Source organism: Kogia breviceps, chromosome 2 (genome assembly GCF_026419965.1).
Source record: "Kogia breviceps isolate mKogBre1 chromosome 2, mKogBre1 haplotype 1, whole genome shotgun sequence".
Lineage (NCBI taxonomy): Eukaryota > Metazoa > Chordata > Mammalia > Artiodactyla > Physeteridae > Kogia > Kogia breviceps.
The window spans coordinates 51,675,528-51,685,932 of NC_081311.1; the positions used below are offsets into that span (position 1 = coordinate 51,675,528).

General features: G+C 53.4%; 1 protein-coding gene across 1 annotated transcript; it reads left to right on the top strand.

Moving 5' to 3' along the window:
* The first annotated feature begins 821 nt into the window (after positions 1-821).
* Positions 822-10,405, top strand: LRIT1 (leucine rich repeat, Ig-like and transmembrane domains 1). The gene is made up of 4 exons (XM_059051865.2): positions 822-958; positions 4,706-5,172; positions 7,744-8,049; positions 9,279-10,405. Exons 1-4 carry the CDS (start codon positions 837-839, stop codon positions 10,250-10,252), a joined length of 1,869 nt encoding a protein of 622 aa, XP_058907848.2. The 5' UTR covers positions 822-836; the 3' UTR covers positions 10,253-10,405.

Genomic DNA, 10,405 nt, shown 5'->3' on the forward strand with positions numbered 1-10,405 from the left:
ATCTGAGACTCGGTGCCATAGGGTACCCCAGGAGGCAGCTGTTTGCCTGGCGGGCTGAGAGAGTGCCCGAGTCCATGGGAGACACCTCTGCGGTTGCCCCCAAATAGCTGAATCTTCCCAGCTCCTCCGTGAGCAGCTACCTGAAAGTGCTTTCCCAAGAAAGCTTCTGCTCCCACAGGCTGTCAAGGTCTGAGAAACTTGGGTTGTTTAATTTTCATAAACACCCTGAGTAGAGAAACATTACTTCCCTTTGGCAGATGAAGACACAGAGGCCACGAGAGGCCGTGTGACTTATCCGACGTCACAGGCTGCAAATGGAAGAGCTGGGATTTGAACCCAGCGCTTGGGTTCTTTCTAATGCCTTCACCGTCTTCATCTCCATGCCTTTTCACTATAAGACAGGGTCACTGGAGAGAATTTCCAGTGGCCCTTATCAGAGGCCAGTGTTCTGTCTTCACCTCTTTTGAGCCCAGGCACCCTGTGGGGTCTGTGCAGCCGCAGCCTGGCTGGCATAGGGCAGTCCAGCAGCAGATTGCCCCTGGGTGGCTGCCCACTTCTTGTCGTGCCCTGAGAGCTCTGGGCCTGAGGCTGTGGCTCTGGAACGGGATCCCCCACCCCCATCTTCAGGACTGGGTGATTCCAGGAAGCAATAAGCCGCTGAGTGCTGTGGCCAGGGCTCCCCTCCCTAATCCCCAGCCTGTCCATGATTATCCGATGGCTTCGGTTGGGGGTGTGGGCAGCCGATGAGCCGGTGGGCAGCTGCTGGGTTTGCTGGGCCGGCAGGACAGAGCAGTCAGGGACAGGCCCCTGCCTGGGCTACAGAGGAGTCAGGAGCCATGAGGGTAGCGGTGGGCATTCTGTGGCTCCTGGCCCTCGGAGGGCCCCCGCAGGCCCGGAGCGCCTGCCCTTCTCAGTGCAGCTGCAGCCTCCATGTCCTGGGTGACGGCAGCAAAGCAAGGTATGGCACCAGGTGTGCGGGGTGGGTTGCCCAGCCTCCAGTGCTCCACCAGCTACGCTGGGCTGGCAGGGGTTGGATGCATGGCCCTAGGACCGTGGCGGGGTGAAACCTCCATTTCCCTGGCCCTCAAGACCCAAGGGTCTCGTGGGGTTTGTCTGGGCTGCATTTTCTTCCAGTCAGCAGGGTGTGGCTCTGCCTCGGGGGTGGAGTGGAAGTACCAGGTACCTTGACACATGGGGCAGGGGTGGGGCACAGGTGTGCCAGCTCCAGAAATCCTTCCTGAGTCTTCCTCCAGGATCCTGTGAGTGGAACCCTCTTTAAGGGCACAGGAAGTCTCCCCCTTACCTCTTTCTTTTCCTCTCCTTCCCTCCTGCCCCCTACCGTCCTCTTATCTCCTCAGCCCCTTCTTTCCCAGGACTCTTCCATTCTCTTGCCCCACCTCCTGGGGGTACCCAATCATATCCCAGGTATTTCTTACCGCCCCACCCACAATGGGACCACCCGATTCCTCACGCTCTTCCCACTTTGGGTCTCCTCTGGCCCAGCCCCCAGGAGCCTCAGCCTTGACCCCTTTCGATGGGCTCTCAGAAAGGCCAGGAGTGCCCATTCCATTGCAAGCAAGGGCCCCTCCATCCTCAGCCTTTCCTTTGACTTTCCTCATCCCCCATCTGAGCCCTGAGAGCACCTCCATCCTCTCCTCCTCCTCTCCCTGGGACGTCCCCAAGGGTCCCGTGGTTTGTGGACCCTTGCTCTTCCCCCGTGGTTCATTCCCTATCTCTCTTTGGCAGTCTTTAAACTATCTTTTCTCTGACCTCTTCAGCCCATCCGTTAATGACCACTGCATTTCCCAACTTACTCAAAGATTTCAGTCCCTGGTTTAGGGTCTTTCCTACCATCTTTCCAACCTTCTGGAGTTTCATCCTCCCTTTCTCCCTTGTCTTACATGGGTGTTGGGGAACCACTGATGGCTTCTGATCAGGACAGCAATGTTAGTGCAACTCTTTCAATGATCTTAGCACTACGTGTCAGGCTGATCGGGTGTGAGGGGAGGTAGAGAAAGGTGAGGCACCCCCAAGAAAGGATACCCCATGTGGTCTGAAGAACAGGAAGAACTCCATGTTTGGCCCAAAGCTGTGATGCTCCAACTCATATGGGTCATCAGAGGTAAGGATCTTCTCCCCAAGGGAAGCCAGGGCTAAGCCCTGAATAGGCCAGGAATAGCCCATGGCCAAGGACAGTGTGACCAGGGTGACAAAGAGCCTCTCTTACAGCCTAAAGAGAGCACAGGGCTCAAAGTCATACAGCATCAGTGGCAGAGCTGGTCCTGCAACCCAGAACTTCAGTTCCAGTTCAAGAACTCTTCTTACCTGGTGATGCTGCCATGGGCAGGGACCAGGGAGGGCTTCTGATAGCAGGTTGACTTTAGGATGGAAAATGAAATTCCAAGGGCAGTTTCCAGGGCCCCTAACATCAGCTAGTGGTTATGCCTCCTCTGAAGCCAGAGCTCTCACCATCAGTTCTACCTGCCCAGAAGTCCCACAGCTGATGGGCACCCGCCCATCTGCATGGAGTGTGAGGAATGAGGCCATGAAAGGCTGTTGGGAAACCTGAGATCCCCAGTGGCCAAGGGCACAGGTTGTGCAGTCAGACAGAGTCTCCTTTTGTGTCTCAGACACCTTCCTCACCCCATCTTTAACCAGGATATCTCGGAGGGCCCAGCCCTTACTTCTGAGCACCTGAGGGGCCTGCCTGTGCTCCATGCTCCCCTGTCATGAACAGAGTGTGTGTACTTGTGGGTCCTGGGGTTTCCTGGGTCGGGGGGGTGGGTGAGTCTGGGCACCTGGAGAGGTGTGTCCCCTTGTCCTTCATGTCTGATTTGCCCCACCAGAAGCCGTGCGGTTGGCCTGTGCTGGCTCTTATCAGTTTCTTTGATCCCTCCATTGACCTTTTTCTCCCCATTCCAGCACATGCTTTCCCATCAACTCCCTTCCTCCCACCTACATTCAGACCTTCCTCCCTGCAACACCCAAGCTTCCATTATCCCTGAAGGTATCACTGCCTCCAATGCTTTTTCTTCCTTTGCTGAATTATAAGCTGTATGGGGACAGGGGCTGTGAATCTGATATTCTTCTGTCACTCAGTAGGGGTTCCATGTATATCTAAAGAATGAATATGAGTGAGTGGAAGTAACTGGGCCTTTTGTGGGCACCATTGACAAAAATAAGCCAAGCCCAGCTGACTTTGAGTACTGTATGCAAGTTAAGCTGAGGGATGCTGGTGGAGTGAGAGTGTGTGTGTGTGTGTGTGTGTGTGTGTGTGTGTGTGTGTGTGTGTGTGTGGTGTCAGGAAGAATGATATGACCAATGTGTTATGACCTTACAAGAGAACAATCTCTCTTAGCAAAGCTAAACAACCTCCCCACCTCACTCCCACCCCACGTCCTTCAGTCTGAGCAGAAACATCCTCCAGATGAAACTGGGACTGCACAAGGGCTGGATCCCTCATGCCCAGACTCAAAGTTTCATTCTCTTGAGAATCTTTCCCTTTTTACCGTCTGTGTGTGTACTGCTCTCAGTGATAGCATTTAACACAGTCCTGCATTGTCAGCTCCTCGAGGGCGGGGACTGCCTCCTGTTATCTCCCTATCTGCTTTAGTGTCAAACTTAATAGAATGAGGTTTAAGAAGTCACTGTTTGGGCAGAGGATCATTGGAAGGAGCTGGTAAGACTGACCTGATGTACTTACAGTGCTGGGATGCAGAAACGTACAACGGTGGTCAATAGCCACTGGGCTTCTACAGGTGACAGGTATGCAGAGCTGGTACACACATGAACTCATTTAAACACCCAAACCACCCTGTGCGGTGGAGTCTATTATTCTGGGGAAACTGAAGGAAATAGAGGTTACATAATAGACTCAAGGATACACAGCCAGCAAGCAAAGAGCCCAGAGGTGAATCCAGTTGTGGTGCTGCAAAATTCCAGCTTTTAAACACCTTGATCATCTCATGGTCCCTCAGTGTCAGGAGAGGCTTGAGGCATCCCGTGTGTGGCTTCCAATTCTGATGCCATTGCTATATACATATTCTTTAAATGAAGAGAAGCCAAAGTAGTCACAAAAACTGAGCTATAAAGCTATAATTTAACAAAGGAACCCTTTTTTTTTTTTTTTTGTGGTACGCGGGCCTCTCACTGCTGTGGCCTCTCCCGTTGCGGAGCACAGGCTCCGGACACGCAGGCTCAGCGGCCATGGCTCACGGGCCCGGCCGCTCGGTGGCATGTGGGATCTTCCCGGACCGGGGCACGAACCCGCGTCCCCTGCATCGGCAGGCAGATTCTCAACCACTGCGCCACCAGGGAAGCCCGCAAAGAACCCTTTTAACTCATAGATACAATGCTGCAATGCACAAAATGATCTCAGGATTTATAAATACTATTCATTCTTAGTGCACTGCAGGTGGTGTAGGCTGTAAGGGGACATAGTAGTTCAAGCTTGAGGTCCTTCAGGCCAGTGACTGAGACCAAACCGCCCTCCTGGGACACTTGTGAGAGGCTCTGCCAGCAAGAAGCTCCCAAAGAGAAAACAAAAGGAATCTTGTTACTAGCCCACCTCCAGGGCACACCGCAGTCTGGGTCTGGTGTCCTATGAGGCCGTGCGCACCAGGGGGTCTCTTGAAAGGAGGTTAAGTAAGGGGGAATCTCCGACCCCGCAGGACCTTTGCTCAAATACTCCCATTTCTGTAACCAGGACAGTGGTGTGCAACGACCCTGACATGACCCTGCCCCCAGCATCTGTCCCTCCGGACACCTCCAGCCTGCGCCTGGAGCGGACGGCCATTCGCAGGGTGCCCGGGGAGGCCTTCAAGCCGCTGGGCCGCCTGGAGAAGCTGTGGCTGCCCTACAACGCGCTCTGCGAGCTCAACGCTCTGATGCTGAGGGGCCTGCGCCGCCTGCGCGAGTTGCGCATGCCCGGGAACCGCCTGGCCACCTTCCCCTGGGCGGCGCTCAGGGACGCCCCCAAGCTGCGGCTACTGGACCTGCAGGCCAACCGCCTCTCCGCTGTGCCCCCGGAGGCCGCGCGCTTCTTGGGGAACCTCACCTTCCTTGACCTCTCCAGCAACCAGCTGTTGAGGCTCCCCGAGGAGTTGCTCGCCACCTGGACTCACCTGCAGACGGGACCCTTCTTTCCCGGCCACCACGCCAAGCTGGTCCTAGGTAAGAGATGGCATCCTTCACTTGGAACCACTTTAGTGAGACTTGGGGGTCTTAGGCAAGTTTATTAAAGCCTCTCTGAGTCTCAGGTCTCTACCTGGAAAATCACACTTGCCGTCTGTGAGTAAAGATTGAATGAGAGGCACACATTGGTAGGTAGGTTTAGGGGATCAAGCTCCCAGCCAGACTGCTGCAGTTGAGACCCCAGCTCTGCCCCTTTTCCCTGTCCCATGAGGGGCTAGGAATCATGGTGAGGCCCTGGCAGAAAGTGGGTGGTAGAGAGTGGGTGGGCAGTGTCAGAAGAGAGGTGTCCTGGCAGGTGTCCCTGCAGCATGCCTTGGCTCACGTGAGGTCCAGCACTGGGGGCTGGAGAAATCTTAGAGCAGTTTGGGGCAGCTCCTGCCCTGAGGCCTGGAGAGTCTCTCAAGGAGGGAATATTGAGACCCCTCACTTTCTGGATGTGGGGTAGGGAACAGCAAAGCCCATTCCAGCTCCATCTACCCTACAGACGTTCTCACCTGATAAAGGACATTGTATAGTGTGGTACTTACATGGAAAGACGTTTCTTTGAAAATCAACTTGGAATGTCCTATATATATATATATTTATATTTTATGCCCTCTTCTGATTATAATTCCTTCTCCCCCTCCTAAAAGGTAGCCACTGTTACGTTTATTTGCATGTTCCCTGTCGTTTACATTTACATACACATGCATATACAAACATACATGCACATAGAAATTTTAGCAAACATACATGCACATAGACATTTTAGCTGTGTGTTTTGCATAAAATGTCATCATATCATATGTATCAACCAGCACTTTTTTTGCCCCGCAATATGTCTTGGAGATCTTTGTAAGTTACTACAAATGGATCAACTGCATTTTTTAAAACTCTGGCATAATATTCCATCATACAGTTCTACTACAGTTTATTTAGCCATTCCTCCTTTTATGGGCCTTTAAATTGTTTCCATTATTTTGTTAACACCTGTGATGCTTGAGAACATTCTTGACAATGCATCCTCGTGCACCGAGACAAATGTTTCTCTAGAATAGGAACTGAGAAGTGGAATTGCTGGGTCATGGAGTATGCACGTTAGATGTTTTAATATTAATCACAGTCTCTAAAGTGCCAGTTCTTACCCCCCACCAGTAGTGTGCACCACCATCCATGCTTGTGTCCACTCTGCAAGCTTATCTGAATGCCAGCCAATGTGTGGGCTCCATTCTAGGTGCTGCGGATACAGCAGTGAACAAGATGGATGAACATCTATTCCCTCATGAAACTAACAATTAACGTGGTCAGAATGTTTAACGTTTGCCAGTCTGACTGGTGAAAGTTTCATTGCCCTTTGCGTTAATTCTTTGGGGATTCTGTGTGAAGTCAGATAGCTCACCACCAGAGCTGGGCAGTGATGACTCTTGGGGTGCAGATGCATCATGAAATGCATTTAACCAGTGACACAAGGTAGCAATCACCTGGATGGGGTGGGGCTGGGGAGTAGGAGAGGAGCCGGAGCCTTCCCAGCTAGGGCTGTAAAAGACCCGGGAGTCATGGATATACAAGCAGGTCTGAATCCACCTTCCCCAACCCTTGACATTTCTATTTCCAAATATATCAAATACATGTATGCAAACATATAATATGCTATTGATTAGATGCTATCAAATTTAATAACAATCTGAGATTGTTATTTCTACCCTCAGTGGAGGGTAGAAAGGACATCACATTAAATGCATTCATTTTGTATTTAAAAATGCAAACATATGAAAAGGAACTGTGTCTTAGAATTGAGAACCCACAATACCTCTCTATATGTTGAAGGTTATTTGACAGGGTAGGTGCAGTGACCTGCTTTCAGCTCTATACAAATATTCAATTTTAAAGTAAAGAGGGCTGGGAATATAACATAAGATTTGATTCCCTGTCATCCTCACTCTTGTCTTTTTGAGCCTGTGTCAAAGGGACCATGGCTCAGAACAGCCACACTCTTTGCTGGGGTGATGCTGAAAGTGCCACTTATACTGGAAGGACAGGGGTCAGGAATTCCCTGGATATCCAGTGGTTAGGACTCCAGGCTTCCACTGCAGGGGGCCTGGGTTCGATCCTTGCTCAGGGAACTAAGATCCTGCAAGCTGCAAGTCGAGGCCAAAAAAAAAAGCGGTGGGGGGGTGGTCGGAGTCATGAAGCATTTCTAGAAATGGATGGATTCTGGCATATTGCAGTTATTGCAGAAATACCCACTGCCCGGCCGGTAGCCTGAGAGGATCAGTCCAAGAGTGGCAGCAGTAAGTGCCAATTTTGTCGGCATGCCGTATGGCTTACCCAGTGCTTAATATCATTTATCTTTATTTATGCTTATAGCCACCCAGAGACGGGAGTAATGCTGTCATTCTAGATGAAGAACCAGGCTTAAGGTTGTAGTGAAGCAAGGAGCTGGGTCTGGAGGCCAGTTCTGCTGACCCTGAGCTCACAACGTGCCTTGTCCTCCCTGGGGGAGAAGGGGGGCTGGGCCTGGGGATCTGAATATCTAGGGCTCACCTCCTGCCCTGCCCTTCACCCCTGCAGGCCTGCAGGACAACCCCTGGGTGTGTGACTGCCGACTCTATGACCTGGTCCGTCTCCTGGAAGGCTGGGCCCCAAACCTGGCCTTCATAGAGGCCAGGCTGAGGTGTGCCAGCCCGCGCAGCCTGGCCGGAGTGACCTTCAGCCAGCTGGAACTGAGGAAGTGCCAGAGTCCGGAGCTCCGTCCAGGGGCGGCCAGCATCAGGTCCCCCTTGGGCAGTGCAGTATTGCTACGCTGTGGGGCCTCCGGGGTCCCTGGGCCGGAGATGAGCTGGAGTAGGGCCAACGGGCACCCACTCAACGGCACAGGTGTGTGAGCTCCGGGGACGGCTGTGCTGAGATCCAGACTGGGGCGGATGGGTCATCATCCCACATGGGGGGGAATGGGGCTTCAGGTTTGCCAGGGAGAGGGAGGTAGGCTGAGCAAGGCTCTTTACTCCCATCCTGTCTGAGTGGAGTTGGAGGACTCTGCCCAGAGGCTGGGCGTGGGGACAGTGGCTTCAGTAATAACAATGGATCTCAACCTGTCCGGTCATATTCCACCAGCCACTCTATCAGAGACTTGGGGCCCACCCTGAGAGGAGCCAAACGCTGGCTTTTTGGTAGAAGATGCTCTCTTAGTGTATTTAATATTGATAGTAAGGTTCCAAGTTGTCAATATGAAGCCAGCATCACTAGGAGTAATTAATGCTAGGAGTTACCATCTATTGAGCGCTTCATGTGTTAAATGTATTACATACAAGGTGACACTGAACTTTAAAGAACAAACCGATTATCCTTCTATTTGGGGTATAAGTAAACTGAGGCTAAATGGTTGGTCTGCATCACACAGCTTGTACAAGGAGGAACTGCCTGTGCCCTTTTTGCTGTGCAGACAGAGGTGGTCCATCCCTGGCACTTGGTGGGGGGGGGTTGTAGGCGTCACACCCCACCTACATGCAGAAAGAGGATGAAGGAGGAATAATTTCTTGGCACCTGTGACCAGAACACCTCCCATCCCTCCCAGCTTTCTTCTGTGTTTCCCCCAACTCGGTTGGCAAGCGTTGCTCTAGGACCGTGGGCTTGAAATCAGTGTACAAACAAAACTGTGTAAGGAGCTCCACGAATGTAATACAGAAAGTTGGAGATGCTGTGATTGAAGTGGCAGTGGGGCCAGGCAGGGGTGTGCAGAGCACTTCTAGCTGGGCCTCTGCCTCAAGTTCACCCAACCCACCGTACTCCCAAAGCATCAGCCTGCCACCCCTGACGGGTCAGCGCTGCAGAACTCAGGCCCTTGAAAGACACAGTTGGAGCATCTCAGATTTAGAAGGCTGATCCTTCTTAGTCTCTGCCTCAGCCTGTGTCTCCCCAAATTTGAGCCCAGGTGATCTCCATCCCCATGGCTAATCTAAGACAAGTTCAGTGATGCCCAGTCTGTTCTCGGGATATCAGGGTGTTTGGCGGAAGGTACACAGTCCAGGGGCTGTGAACTCGGCCCTGGAAGGAAGCTTGGGGCAGATGGGCGCGTTCATTCTCCCACACGTGCTTCTTCCCCACAGTGCACCAGGAAGTCTCCAGTGACGGCACGATCTGGACCCTGCTGGGCCTGCCTGCTGTGTCCCTCCTTGACTCTGGAGACTACATCTGCCAGGCCAAGAACTTCCTGGGAGCCTCTGAGACGCTTATCTCCCTGGTCGTCTCTGAGCCCCCGACATCCACGGAACGCAGTGGGGGCCCAGTGGCACTGTGGGCCAGGACAGGTACGGGGGCAGAAGCAGCTGCATACAGCAAGATGGTGGCCAGGCATGCCCCCCACATCCCCGAGGCTGCCGTCCCAGCCACTCGGCCCCCTGGGCCCAACACGAAGGAGCAACTGATCCTCCAACCCTTCCAGATGGGGGCCCCAGGAGAGCACTTGGATGTGCAGGCAGGACCCCAGGACGCCCAAAGGGTGAGCTCTGTCAAGGTGGTGGGGGACACTTACCAGAGCGTGACATTGGTGTGGAAGGCCCCCCAGGCTGGGAACACAACTTCCTTCAGCGTCCTCTACACGGTCTTTGGGCAGCACGACATGAGGCGGATGGTTGTGCAGCCTGGCAAGACCAGTGTCACCATCCATGGGCTGGTGCCCAAGATCAAGTACGTGGCGTGTGTCTGCGTGCAGGGCCTGGTGCCCCGGAAGGAGCAGTGTGTCATCTTCTCCACTGACGAGGTGGTGGATGCTGAAGCCACTCAGTGGCTCATCAACGTGGTGGTGATCAGTGTGGCCGCCATCATCGCCCTGCCCCTCACGCTGCTCGTCTGCTGCGGTGCCCTCCAGAGCCGCTGGCGCAAGTGCCACACCAGGGGCTCTGCTGAGGCCACAGGTGCCTATGTCAACCTGGAGAGGCTGGGCCACAGTGAGGATGGCTCAGAGGAGCTGTCCCAGCACAGCCTCAGTGAGGCCGACAGGCTCCTCTCTGCCTGCTCCAGCCTGGACTCTCAGGCCTTGGGCGTCAGGGTGGGCCGACGGATCAACGAGTACTTCTGCTGAGGGCCGTGCACACAGATGCCTACACGCCTGCTCCCGACCGCTCGCCCTCCTCGCCTCCCACACGCTCACTCTGACACCTGAGTCCACGCTCACCCGCTCTTACCTACTTGGGTATCTCCTTACTCATACATTTACACACAACAGCAACAACAG

Coding starts and splice junctions, on each gene's coding strand:
- LRIT1 (XM_059051865.2), top strand. CDS start 837: ATGAGGGTAGCGGTGGGCATTCTGTGGCTCCTGGCCCTCGGAGGGCCC. Junction 5,173..7,743: donor CCACGCCAAGCTGGTCCTAG/GTAAGAGATGGC, acceptor TCACCCCTGCAG/GCCTGCAGGACAACCCCTGG. Junction 8,050..9,278: donor GCACCCACTCAACGGCACAG/GTGTGTGAGCTC, acceptor TCTTCCCCACAG/TGCACCAGGAAGTCTCCAGT.